The 14,545-nt window shown below is 45.9% G+C and overlaps 1 protein-coding gene across 1 annotated transcript; it reads right to left on the reverse strand.

Annotated features, from left to right (window-relative positions):
• Positions 1-1,920: 1,920 nt before the first annotated feature.
• On the reverse strand, positions 1,921-2,880 carry LOC100085313 (olfactory receptor 52E8-like). The gene has a single exon (XM_007657777.2). The coding sequence runs from the start codon at positions 2,878-2,880 to the stop codon at positions 1,921-1,923; it is 960 nt and encodes a 319-aa protein (XP_007655967.2).
• Positions 2,881-14,545: the final 11,665 nt, after the last annotated feature.

The following is a 14,545-nucleotide window of genomic DNA, read 5'->3' on the forward strand; positions in this document are numbered from 1 at the left end:
TCTGACTTCCAGGCCCGTGCTCTTTCCAGTAGGCCACGCTGCTTCTCAGAGTGTCCAATCTGATCATCTGATATCTACCCCAGCATTTGGTATAGTATTTGGCATATAGTAAGCACTTAACAATTACCATTAGCACCATCATCATCATTATTATTCTGATTTATTCTATTTCAACCTGGCATGTCAATCAATTAACTGATTATAATTCCAAGGCCTCTTGAAAGATATGTGCCTTCAATAATGTTTTAAAAGGGGGGAAAGTAATTGTCTGTCAGATTTGAGGAGGGAGAGTGTTCCAGGGCATGTGTTCCAGTAGGATGTGGGCAAGGGGTCGGCAGTGAGATAGGTGAGATTGAGGTACCGTGAAAAGGTTGGCATTAGACGAATCAAGTGTGTAGGCTGGGTTGGGCCGGAAACGTGTCTACCGACTTAGTTATGTTGTACTCTCTCATGTGCTTTGCACAGTGTTTAGTCATTCAGTCATTCACATTTATTGAGTACTTACTACGTGCAAAACACTGTACTAAGTGCTTGCCAGAATACAATATAACGGACGCATTACAATGTACTCTACACACAGTGAGCCCTCAATGGATACAATTGATTGATAAGCTCTATGCTTTTATTAAGGATCCACTGAAGGAAAGTGATTTGCGATTTTACAAGCTCCAAATCTTTATCTGTTTCAATAAAGGAGTTAGAAGAAAATGGCAGGTACCTGCAATGAAGGAGCATTACCCAGGCTGGTCAGGAAGCCGAACCAATGCCAGAGTGGAAACTGGGGGCAGGATCAGGATTATAGAGAGGATGGAATACAGGCAGGTGAGAAGCTTCTGTCCTTGACTAGGCAGAGCTGAGAGAAAAGGCCTCCTCTGAAAATGGATGGGCAGAGAAAACTGTGTCGTACTCCCAGCTGTGAAAAATGAGTTGAGGTGGGGCCTTGAGTAGAGAAATATTGCTTTTTGTACCTGGATTTTCTATTATGTGCCTTTTGGCCGTGGCTGATCTTGCTTAGAATTTCTACTATTTATATTTTCTCAGTGCTCACTGTTTATTAATCCTTTTAGCTAATTTTCAAGCCTATCTTAAGTTTGTGGAAACTAATAAAAAAGGGATATCTATGGATCTTGTGTTCTAGGTATTTATGTCCTTCTTTAGGGAAGGGGACAGAAACTTGATAAGGCTGCTGATTTTTCTACCACTGCGCTGGGTTAGACAGCTGAATCCTAATTGATTCCATGACTGCTTTTAGGGTAAGTTTTCAAATTGCTCAGTAATGACAGTAAAAGACTTTCAATTTGGGCATAGTCTTAACAGGAAATACACCATAAACTAGGGCGTAAGGTTGAGAGTGGCGAGTTACCAAAACCTAGATGTTTTCAGTGTGAGGAAATTCTATGGCACAAGCTCAGGACTAGGAAAATGCTACCATCACAAATTTGATATGAGGTGGCTGATCTACCACCTTCCTTCATGTGGGTTTTGCCAACATAAGATTTTTCAGACACCTCTACTCCACAGAGTTCTTCACTATCAGCAGTGCCTTCATCAAATACAAAAAATTAGCTACCTGGTGCCAGTCCCCAATAATAATAATAATTATAATTTTGGTATTTGCTCAGCGCTTACTATGTGCCAAGCCCTATTCTGAGCGCTGGATAGATACAAGGTAGTTAGGTTGTCTCACGTGGGGCTTACAGTCTTAAACCCCATTTTACAGATGAGGTAATGGAGGCACAGAGAAGTTAAGTGACTTGACCAAAGCCACACAGCTGATAAGTGGCAGAGCCAGGATTAGAACCCACAACCTCTGACTCCCAAGCCCGTGCTCTTTCCACTGAGCCACGCTTCTTAGCTTCTATTTGCATTATGGCAACCAGCAGGGAATGATCAGATGGACTTTCTTCCAGTTTGTTCTGATCAGAATGACGGTTTCTTTGTGAAAACGCTGGCTACACGTTCACGGAACTGCTTGGTCTTCACCCCGTAGATGATGGGGTTGAGGGCGGGCGGGACGACCACATACAGGTTGGCCAGGAAGATGTGGATGTAGCCAGGGATTTTGTTGTGTCCAAAGCGGTGGGTGAGGACAGAGAAGAGGGCCGGGGCGTAGAGGGCCAAGATGACACAGATGTGGGAGCCACAGGTGCTCAAGGCTCTGAGCCGGGCATCCCGGGAGGGCACTCTGAAGACAATGTAGAGAATCCTGATATAGGAGATGGCGATCAGCAGTATGTCCAAAAGAATAAGGCAGATGACACATAAACCATAAATGATGTCGAGTTTGATACTTGCACATGCCAACCGGGCAATGCCCATGTGCTCACAATAGGTGTGGGGGATGATTTGGTGCCCACAGTAGGGCAACCTCAAGAGAAAAAACACCATTGGAATTATCAGAGAGAAATTCCTCAGGACAGCTAACCCTAGGATAACCCTAATGGATTTATTGGTAAGGATGGTGCAGTAGCGGAGAGGCTTGCAGATGGCCACGTAGCGGTCATAGCCCATGGCCACGAGCATCGTGCTCTCCATGCCGGTGAACATGTGGATGAAGAACATCTGGGTGAGGCAGCCCCCAAAGCTGATCTCCTGCAGGCGGAGCCAGAAGATGCCCAGCATCTTGGGTATGGTGGCCGAGGACAAGCCCAGATCAACGGTGGCCAGCATTGCCAGGAAGTAGAACATGGGTTGGTGGAGGCTCTGCTCAGTCTTGATCATAAACAGGATGGTGCAGTTTCCCATGAGAGCGATCAGGTACACGGCGCAGAACGGGAAGCCCAGCCAGTTGTGTGTGGCTTCCAGGCCTGGTACCCCCAGCAGGAGGAAGGAGGAGGGGTGGGATTGGGTGCCACTGTGATTTCTGTTGTCCATGGACATTACTAAAAGAGACTCCATTCTTCTTGTTTCATTTAAGATGGGTTCTGGAGAGACCTAAAGAAAATACATTATTGCTCTGCAATCCAAGTGGAATCCATTTGTTTTTCCCAGTAATCTTTGTCTTGGTTTCTCTTTAGGACAGATTCTACCTCAATCAAGAAACAGACCCCTCATAGAACCTTATCAATAGTAATGCTTACCTTGACCCAAGAATGGACCAAATAAGCATTGTCTTTGTGGAATCCCCATTGAGTCACTCCATCATGATCTTTGCAGCGGTCTTGGCCCCTCAGACCACATAGAATTTTCTAATCAATCAATTGATCGATGAGTCAGTCAGCCAATTACCAATGGTATTATTTGAGCACTTACTACTAAGTGGAGAACACTACTAAATGCTTGGGAGAGTTCAAAGTCCAAGATCAGGCTCAGAGTGCAGTTACTGAAAGAAACAATCCCCTCCCTTTCCCTCTTCTGGAACCCAGACTCTCTCCAGGATTGGAATGCATCCTGGACGTCCTCAAGTTATGTCTGGCTAATAACTCTGGCTCCCAGGAGAGAGGGAAGAAATGAAATCAGCCATGCATTTGAATTGTGTTTCCCCATAGTTCTGTTGCCAGCAGGTTTTTCTGTCCCTCGCCCAGGCACAGTGGCCCTGTATTATCTTTGCTTCTATCCTCACAGTGGAAAGCCATGTAAAGATGTCCAGGAGTAGATTCAGGAGGAATTACACATGTGCATCCTCAAAATATTTCCCAGAGTGTCAGAGTGTCCCAGAGTGGGTTGCCCAGAGGACTGGGACATTGAAAGTAGAATCCCAGATTTAAACAATTTCATACTATGTAATAATAATAATAATAATTGTGTGTGGCATAGGGGATAGAGCACAGGCCTGGGAGTCAGAAGGACCTAGGATTAGAACCCATAACCATATCATGTTTGCTTTGTGACCTTGGATAAGTCACTTAACTTCTCTGGGCCTCAGTTACCTCATCTGTAAAATGGGGATTAAGAGTGTGAGCCCCATGTGGGACAGGGATTTTATCCAACCTGATCCATTTGTATCGGTCCCAGCACTTAGAATAATGCTTAGTACATAGGAAGTGCTTAGCAAGTACCATAACTATTATTATTATCATGGTATTAAACACTGGTGTGGATAAAAGCAAATCGGGTTGGACAGAGTCCCTGCCTCACATTAGGCTCACAGTCTTAATCCCCTTTTTATAGATGAGGTAATTTAGACCCAAAAAGTTAGATGACTTGCCCATGGTCCCAAAGCAGATAAGTGGCAGAGGTGGAATTAGAACCCAGATCCTTCTGACTCCTAGGCTCTTGCTCTATCCACTAGGGAACACTGCTTCTCACTGTGACCCAGAGTGTCACCAAGTGGGATGGCAAGAGAAGTAGAACATGACAGGAGAATCACAGGTATTATACACACCAATGTATAAGAGGGCCAGGCTGCTCCAGCTAGGAAATCTATTGGGGAGACATTCATCAATACCAGCACATTGTCAGAGAGTGAGTTGGCTGCCAACCTTACCCCAAGAGAAGAACAAATAGACAGTGTGCCATATTTTGGAAAAATGGTCTTAATTTGGCTGAAGATTGTGACAGGACACTCTGCTAAATCTTACTACACTACTGAGGGATACTTTGGTGTGACACAAAATTGATAAGGTATTTGTTGTGTAAAATCACTCCATGTTCTATACACACTACACATTTTTTATTCTCTAGAGAAATCAACCAGTCAAATCAATGGTTTTAGTGTGTGTAGAGCACTGTACTAAGTGTCTGGCAGAGTGCAATATACCAGAGTTGGTAGACACGATTCCTGCCCTCAAGGAATTTACAATCTGGCGATCAAGTCAATCATCCAAGTAAATTACCAATAGGGGAAGCAACATAGTTTAAGGATATTTGCCTAAGTTATGTGGAGGTAGGGTGACTAGTAAAGTTCTTAGAAGGCACAGACCCAAGGGCCCAGGTGAAGCAGAAGGGGCAGAAGGGAGGGAGAATAGGGTGGGGAAATGAGAGGCTAATCCAGGAAGGCTCAGTACAGAAAGGAGAGAGAATAGGATGGGGAGATAGAAGGTTAATCTGGGAGGGCTTCCTGGAGGATATTTGGTTTTAATAGGGATTTGAAGATGGGAATAGTGAAGATCTGTCAAATATGAAGGGGGAGGGATTCCAGGCCAGGGGTAAATGGTGAGAGACATGAGATGGAGGCATAGGTTGGTGTCAAAAGAGCAACGTGGATGGGTTGGGTTGTGGTGGAAGAGGAGAGAGGTGAGATAAGAAGGGGAGAGCTGATTGAGTGCCTTAAAGTTGATGGTGAGAAGGGAAAGTAATAATATTACATAGAGTTCTACTTTGCTGGACACAGAGGTAGCTGGAGAGATTCAACTAGCTGGCCAAATGGAACTCCAGGCCTTATTTCACACTGCTCTATTCCAAGAGAGAGTCTCCCTATATACAGGTTGTGCCCTATATTGGGAAGCAGGAATTTACAGCAGATAACAAAGAAATGTAACCTTGGTCTACCACTGTACACAGTTGCATTACTGCAGATTGTTTATATGTAAACCACATAATTTTTCTACACCCAGTAAAGATTCTACATGACATCTATTTTTACAAATTGTGGCTATGTCTATGCTGCTCTCCCAGGGGGCTTTGGGCACAAACTGGTGAAATTTATTTTGGGTGCAGAAAATGTAATAATAACAATAATAATAATAATAATGTTGATATTTGTTAAGCGCTTACTATGTGCAGAGCACTGTTCTAAGCACGGGGAGATACACGGTAATCAGGTCATCCCACATGAGGCTCACAGTTAATCCCCATTTTACAGATGAGGTAACTGAGGCACAGAGAAGTGAAGTGACTTACCCACAGTCACACAGCTGACAAGTGGCAGAGCTGGGAGTCAAACCCATGACCTCTGACTCCGAAGCCCAGGCTCTTTCCACTGAGCCACGCTGCTTCCCTTATGTGTTAAATGCCTACTATGTGCCAAGAACTATACTAAGCACTAGGGTAATGAGGTAATCAACAAAGGTTGGACACAGTCAATGTTCCACATGGCACTCACAGTGTAAACAGGGGGGAGAACAAGAATTTAATTCCCAATTTTCTGATGAGGAAACAGAGGCACAGAGAAATTAAGAACTCAGTTTCTCTGACTCCCAAGTGATGTTGCTTTCACTAAGCCACTCTGCTTCTCTCTGTAGTTACTCCTCTGCCCTATTTATGAATTTTATTTTGTTGTGTTTTAGAACTTCTTTTTTTCCAGTAATCTTTCAAAGAGGTTCTGAACACACTTTCACCATTAAAGATGAGGGCCTTTATAGAACAGAGAGAACAACATTAATGTGAAGGCAAGGTCTCACACCAACTTGGTCTTGAAAATAGTAATAAACCTCAATCAGATGGTGTTCCTTCAGAAATCTTCCTGAAGAGAGGAAACCTAATTTGTAGACATCCATATGAGCTTTCTTCAACCAGTAGCAATGGCACAGGTCTCCATGACTAGAACCATAATCGCCCTTCTTCAAGAAAAAGGGTGAGTAAGCTGAAAGGCACTTCTTGGGTATCTCACCATTCTGTGCAGGATCCCAGGTAAATTCAATCTGCCTCAAGGCCTAGTGGAGAAGCAGCATGGTCTAGGGGTTATAGCATGGGCCTGGGAGTCAGAAGGACCTAAGTTCTAATAAAGGCTCTGCCACTTCTCTGCTGTGTGACCTTGGGCAAGTTGCTTCACTTCTCTGTGCCTGTTACCTCATCTATAAAATGGGGATGAAGACTGTGAGCCCCATTTGGAACTTGGACAGTGTCCAACCTGATAAACCTGTACTTACCCCAGAGCTTAAAGCCAAGCTGGGCACATAGTAAGCCCTTAACAGATATTATTAAAAAATTTCATACCATGTATTGACTACCTGAGTTGCAGTGGGGCTTCAGAACACATCACAGCTCAGCAGACATGATCTTTTAAGTATGAGAAATTCAGGGGACGTACAGGGAAGAACACCAAGAAGACCTCTATGAGTTATATTTATTGATCTTCTATAATGCATTTAACATCATCTGCATCACTGGAGTCTGGCATCAGTTCTGCAAATCAGGCTGCCCAGAAAAGTTTCTCAGATCATAAGGAGGCAGCATGGCCTAGTGGAAAAAGCACGTACCTGAGAGTCAGAGGACCTGGGTCCTAATCCCAGTTTCAGCTCTTATCTGTGGAGTGACCTGAGGAGAATTACTTAACTTCTCTAGTTAACTCTTCTGTTTAATGGGGATTAAGACTGTGAGCCCCAGCACTTAGCACAGTGCTTGCCTCATAGTAAGCACTTTAAAAGCACCATAAACTGAGTCCATAACAGCATACTAGTCTTGGCAGAACTACCCTGTGCCACGCTGCTTCTCTTAAGACTGTGAGCCCCTCGTAGGACAACCTGATAACCTTGTATCTATCCCCCTGCTAAGAACAGTGCTCGGCACATAGTAAGTGCTTAACAAATGCCATAATCATCATTATTATTATTATAATCATCACTATTAGGTACTCAATAGCTGCTGTTAATCTGAATGACAGTGATGCCTATGAATTAATTTGAATACAAGAAATCCTACACAAAGCCACAGTTCTTCATTGCATATTCAAACTATAATGCTGTTATTCTATTCTGCTACTTCGGGAAGTCCCTATCTAACATGCATACATAGGCAAAGAAGGAGAAAATGAAATCAAGAAATCTGGCATTTGTTGGCAGAAATCACCAACAACGGGACCTCAGACTTCATTACTGAGTTTTAAAGTTGTGGTATTGCCCTCTCTCACAGGGAAATCTTAAAATGGCTTATTCCACATGGCTTCTTAGGAGGGTGATCATCATGAACCACATTCAACATCAGTTGGTAGAGGCATTGTGATCTGGTGGAAAGAGCACAGGGCTGAGAATTAGGAGATGAGAATTCAATTCCCAATTCTGCCCCTGGCCTGATCTGTGAACTTGGGAAAGTCATTTGATCTCTCCAGACCCTATAAAATGGGGATATAGATATTTTGATCGTATCTACCTCAGGGCTCAGTACTTAGTAAGGCACTTAAGAAATAACATTATTATAAAGACAGACTTGCCAATGAAATTGGGGAATAAAGACAACTAGCATTAAGCAGTGTTCAAGACAGCATAATTTCCATAGCAGGTCATGGAAAAGAGCAGGTCACTTAAGCAACTCCTTAACGATGAACTGAAATGTGCACTTGGAAGCAGGGTGGACTCAACAAGCATTTTCAAGATGAAGAATTACTAGTCTCAAATAATGTGACATAGAGATGGGAGATGATAGCCAGAGAAGCTGAGGTCATAAAGAGAGAGGTTGTTCTCAATGAGTAAAAGTTTGGGGAAGATTTAGGTTACCAAGATGTAAATTAGAAAACACTGTCAGGTGGTGAAGAGAAGAATAGATAAAATGGAGAGGATCTTACTGCTAGTTCCATGAACTTTCAAGAAAAGCTTAAAACTGCTTTTCTCTGCCTCCCCATCTCCCTACCTATTTCTCCCCTCCATCCCCTATTTCTCTTTCTTAGTAAATAAGCCCCGTTAAAATATTCTACAAGAATATGTCATTCTTCTCCATAGCCCAATAAAAGAAGTAGCTTGGCTTAGTGGAAAGAGCACGGGCTTGGGAGTCAAAGGTCATGGGTTCTAATCCCAGCACCATCACTTTTCAGATGGGTGACTTTGGGCAAGTCTCTTAACTTCTCTTTGCCTCAGTTACCTCATCTGTAAAATGGGGATTAAGACTGTGACCCCCATGTGGGACAACGTAATTACCCTGTATCTACCCCAGCACTTAGAACAGTGGTTGGCACATAGTAAGTGCTTAACAAATACCATTATAATTATTAAGTGTTTAGTACAGTACTCTGCACAAAGTGCTCACTAAATGTGATTGAATGAATGAATGAATGACTAGAGAGAGATGCTGTTCAAGCAAGCAGGTCTTATATAAAAGCAGAGCATTACAGAAAGTAGGTATTAATTACAAAAATGCCAATGACCAGCCTGCTGGCTTGACAACAGCTAGATCTTTGAGAATTGGGAGAGGTCACTTTTTCGTGTCCCTAGAATCAGCTGGATCTCAGACCATTGAAAACCCCAGTTTCCAGAAGCATACTGATTAGACCCAAGATATATACCCCTTTTCTGACTGATGCCCAAGTTCTCGGACTGAGCCATCCCACCTGCCCCAATATTTCTGCCCTGAGGGAAATTCACTTTGCCCTTGCACTTGGATTTACACCCTTCATTTATCCCAGCCTCAGACCCACAGCACTTATGTAAACATCTCTAATTCATTTATTTACAATAATTCCTGCCTTCACCCTTTAGATTGCAAACTCCAGGGATCGAATCCACCAACTCTGGTATATCATGTTTTCTCAAGTACTTAGTACAATGTTCAGTGAATACCACTGATTGACTGATGAATGACAAAGACCCAAGGGTGTGGCTAGGAGGACCTTATTCACCAAGGGTGCATCATCCACCAGTCAAAAACCTTGAGAACCTCTCCTTTCAGGGGGTGGGTGAAATAGAACCTAAATCAGTGTGGGCACCAGATTGATTGAGGACCAAAGAGGCAGTAGCTCCTTGGGAGTCTCCTCTGAGATGCCTGGAGAAGCCTTTCTGTGCTGCCTTGTAGGGTTTCCCCATCTCAAGGCTGACCTGGAGATACCCCACCCCTGCCCCTTCTGCACCCTCTCCTCATCACTTCACTGCCCTCTTGGAGTTGTAGCCCAGTGTCTCCTTTTTACTGGAATGGGGTTTTGTAGTGCCTGGCACCAGCAGAACAACCTGCTCCCTTCTTCCCTTGGCTAGTGTCTTTCTCTGCTAAACCCAAGTTGGGTCACTGGGGTTCACCCTCCTCACCCTTCATCTTCTCAGCCCAGCCCAAACAGACTCACGCATTTCTGCAGTGGCCCCACTGATCCTCTGGTGGGGATGGGGCTGCCCAGGCATGGGGCATTGACTTGAATCTGATGCCTGAATGGCTCAGAGAAGGGAGGGATGTTTATTGCACCTGAGCCCCTTGGGAGCTGCCTCCCCTCGAGGTTCCCTGGAGCCTGCAGTGGCAGGGCAGGAGACTCCCTGCATTCCTAACCCTGATCATCTAAATTGGTGAGCCATTTCTAGGCTGGATTGCCCTCCTCTAGTTCTTTCTCTTGCAATCTTCCCCTCTGGATCCCTAAAAAAGAGAGCCCGGTTGCTCCTAGCGACTCTGGAGAAACCTTCATCTTGACTCTTTGGTTGCTGGTGACCACCAGTCACACTGCTCCTCCTGGGTTTATCCTTTATCTCCTGGTGGCTTTGATTACTCATCCCTTTCTGGTTCAACCCATTATGTGGCTGGCCTTCTGAGTAACACGCTGATCCTCTGGGTCCTGCCCTTGTTTCCCATTAAGCCATGCCCAACCTTGAGAAGCAGCGTGGCTCAGTGGAAAGAGCACGGGCTTTGGAGTCAGGGCTCATGAGTTCGAATCCCAGCTCTGCCACTTGTCAGCTGTGTGACTGTGGGCAAGTCACTTAACTTCTCTGTGCCTCAGTTCCCTCAACTGTAAAATGGGGATTAAGACTGTGAGCCCCACGTGGGATGACCTGATTCCCCTATGTCTACCCCAGCGCTTAGAACAGTGCTCGGCACATAGTAAGCGCTTAACAAATACCAACATTATTATTATTTAGGAAGGGAGAATACTCTGGGAGGATGTAGGTGCTTGATCTGTGTTGTCTCTTAATCTTGCTTCTTTCCTGATATATCTGTTTCCAGTCCCTTCTCCGCACTCTTGGATTGTGTGCCCCCTGAGGGACAGGGACCATGTCTAACTCCCGCCTGTAGAAGCAGCATGGCTTAGTGGAAAAAACACAGGCTCCCGAGTCAGATGTTGTGGATTCTAATCCCAGGTTTGCCACTTAGCTGAGTGATTTTGGACAAATCACTTAACTTCTCTGTGCCTCAGTTACCTCATCTGTAAAATGGGAATTAAATCTGTGAGCCCCACGTGGGACAACCTGATTAGCTTGTATCTACCTTAGCGCTTAGAACAGCGCTTGGCACATTGTAAGTGCCTAACAAATACCATCATCATCATCATCATTACTACTAGAACAACTACTACTGAGATGTAAGAAGGCTTACCAAGGCTTATATGGTACTGATGGGCAGACGTGTGGAGATTCTGGAGGGAAAGGAGTTATGTAGCGCAATGTAGGACCTCGGGGTTCTCTTGGACCAAGTGGAAACCCGGAAATGGGTGAATTTTAATTGGAAATTGAAGCATCTTCTAGGAAAACAGGGCTCAGGGGGATAAGTACTTAGCAAAGAAAGTCATTTGGAGGGGGATGGAGAGCAAAATAAATTTATGTGCAGATACAATAAGGGCAGAGAGACAGGGCAGAGGAGTGAGGGGTTCCAATCCAGTTTTGATGGCCCTAAGGTGGCTGAGCATAGTCAGGGGCAGAGGAGTGAGGGGTTCCAATCCAGTTTTGATGGCCCTAAGGTGGCTGAGCATAGTCAGGGGCACCCAAAGCCCCTGAGGAAGGATGCTTGGAGATATTTTTCATTTTTGAGGGGGGTTACTCAATTTTCCCCCCATCCCTTTCCTGATTCTTCTTTCAATCAATGGTATTTACAGACTGGTTTCAGTGCGCAGAGCACTATACTAAGTTCTTGGGAGAGTACAATGCAACAGAAACATTAGGCACATTCCCTGCCCACAAGGAGCTTACAGTCTCATTACCAAAGTGCATCATCATCATTATGAAGCAGCATGGCTCAGTGGAAAGAGCCCAGGCTTGAGAGTCAGAGGTCATGGGTTCAAATCCCGGCTCTGCCACTTGGCAGCTGTGTGACTGTGGGCAAGTCACTTAACTTCTCTGTGCCTCAGTTACCTCATCTGTAAAATGGGGATTAACTGTGAGCCTCATGTGGGATAACCTGATTACCTTGTATCTACCCCAGCACTTAGAACAGTGCTCTGCACATAGTAAGCACTTAACAAATACCGACTTAACAAATGCCAACATTATTACCATCATGTTATTTTTTTTAGTGCTTTCTATTTGCCAAGCACTATACTAAGCCCAGGGGTAGATACATAATAACAATAGTAATAATAATAATGGTATTCGTTAAGTGCTTACTATATGCCAATCACTCTTCTAAGCACTGGAGTAGATACAACCATCACCCCGCCCTCCTCCCGTCCTTAACTTCTATTTTTAACCACTCAATCTCCAATGGCTCCTTCCCCTCTGTCTTCAAACATGCCCACATCTCCCCCATCCTAAAAAAACCCACTCTTGACCCCACTTCCCCCTCCAGTTATCGCCCTATCTCCCTACTACCCTTCCTTTCCAAAATCCTAGAAAGAGTCATCTACAATCGATGCTTAGAATTCCTTAACTCCCATTCTCTCCTAGACCCCCTCCAATCTGGCTTCCGTCCCCTCCACTCTACCGAGACTGCTCTCTCTAAGGTCACCCGTGACCTCCTTCTTGCCAAATCCAATGGCTCCTACTCCATTCTAATCCTCCTTGACCTCTCTGCTGCCTTTGCCACTCCACTTCGACCATCCCCTCCTCCTCCATACCTTATCTCACCTTGGCTTCACGGACTCCGTCCTCTCCTGGTTCTCCTCTTACCTCTCTGGCCGATCATTCTCGGTCTCCTTCGCTGGCGCCTCCTCCCCCTCCCATCCTTTAACTGTTGGAGTTCCTCAAGGGTCAGTTCTCGGCCCTCTTCTGTTCTCCATTTACACTCACTCCCTCGGTGAACTCATTCGCTCTCACGGCTTTGGCTACCATTTCTACGCAGATGACACGCAGATCTACATCTGGGCCCCATCCTCTCCCCCTCCCTTCAGGCTCGCATCTCCTCCATGTCTCCACCTGGATGTCGGCCCGCCACCTAAAACTCAACATGAGCAAGACTGAGCTCCTCATCTTCCCTCCCAAACCCGGTCCTCTCCCAGACTTCCCTATCACTGTGGATGGCACGACCATCCTTCCCGTCTCTCAGGCCCGCAATCTCGGTGTCATCCTTGACTCGTCTCTCTCGTTCACCCCACACATCCTATCCGTTACCAAGACCTGCCAGTTTCACCTTTGCAATATTGCCAAGATCCGCCCTTTCCTCTCCATCCAGACGGCTACCTTACTGCTACGGGCTCTCGTTATATCCCGGCTAGACTACTGTGTCAGCCTTCTCTCTGACCTCCCTTCCTCCTCTATCGCCCCGCTCCAGTCTATTCTTCACTCCGCTGCCCGGCTCATCTTCCTGCAGAAACGATCTGGGCATGTCACTCCCCTTCTTAAACAACTCCAGTGGTTGCCTATCGACCTCCGCTCCAAACAAAAACTCCTCACTCTAGGCTTCGAGGCTCTACATCACCTTGCCCCTTCCTACCTCTCCTCCCTTCTCTCTTTGTACCGCCCACCCCGCACGCTCCGCTCCTCTGCCGCCCACCTCCTCACCGTCCCTCAGTCTCACCTATCCCGCCGTCGACCCCTGGGTCACGTCCTCCCGCGGTCCTGGAACGCCCTCCCTCCTCACCTCTGCCAAACGAATTCTCTTCCCCTCTTCAAAACCCTACTTAAAACTCACCTCCTCCAAGAGGCCTTCCCAGACTGAGCTCCCCTTCTCCCTCTACTCCCTCTACCGCCCCCCTTCACCTCTCCGCAGCTTAACCCTCTTTTCCCCCCATCTCCCTCCGCTCCTCCCCCCTACCTTCCCATCCCCTCAGCACTGTACTCGTCTGCTCAACTGTATATATTTTCATTACCCTATTTATTTTGTTAATGAAATGTACATCGCATTGATTCTATTTAGTTGCCATTGTTTTTACGAGATGTTCTTCCCCTTGACTCTATTTATTGCCATTGTTCTTGTATGTCCGTCTCCCCGATTAGACCATAAGCCCGTCAAACGGCAGGGACCGTCTCTATCTGTTGCCGACTTGTTCATTCCAAGCACTTAGTACAGTGCTCTGCACATAGTAAGCGCTCAATAAATACTAATGAATGAATGAATGAATGAATGAATACAAGGTAATCAGGTTGTCCCAAGTGGGGCTCACAGTCTAAATCCCCATTTTACAAATGAGGTAACTGAGGCACAGAGAAGTGAAGATCAGGTCGCCCCTTAATCGAGTCTACCCCCGACCCTGGTCATCACCCCTTTTATTAACACGACTATATTGTATCATACTGTATCATGTTGCTATATTAGCACCACTGTATTGTATCATATTGTATCATGTTGCTATATTACCGATTTCATTTATTACTGTTTATTGTTGTCAGTGCTGCCACCCACCTCTCCGGCCTCGCCATGTCCCTCCTCCCCCCTCCCCCCTCCCGCCCCTTCCTATCCTCCCCTTCCCCTTCCCCTCCCCTCTCTCGCTCAGCTCTTTCCCGCTCTCTCCTCTGTCTCCTACCCCCCTCCTCTCTCCCGCCCTAGAACCCCACTTTACCAGCGCTACCCCTCTTCCCCCTCCCCCTACTCTTCCCCCCACCAAACCCACTCTTCACCCCCTCCCCCCTTCTCTCTTCCCCACCCATGCCCCATCCCAGTCCTCTTGTCCCACCGC

The sequence above is a fragment of the Ornithorhynchus anatinus genome, chromosome 2 (assembly GCF_004115215.2).
Source record: "Ornithorhynchus anatinus isolate Pmale09 chromosome 2, mOrnAna1.pri.v4, whole genome shotgun sequence".
Taxonomy (NCBI): Eukaryota; Metazoa; Chordata; class Mammalia; order Monotremata; family Ornithorhynchidae; genus Ornithorhynchus; species Ornithorhynchus anatinus.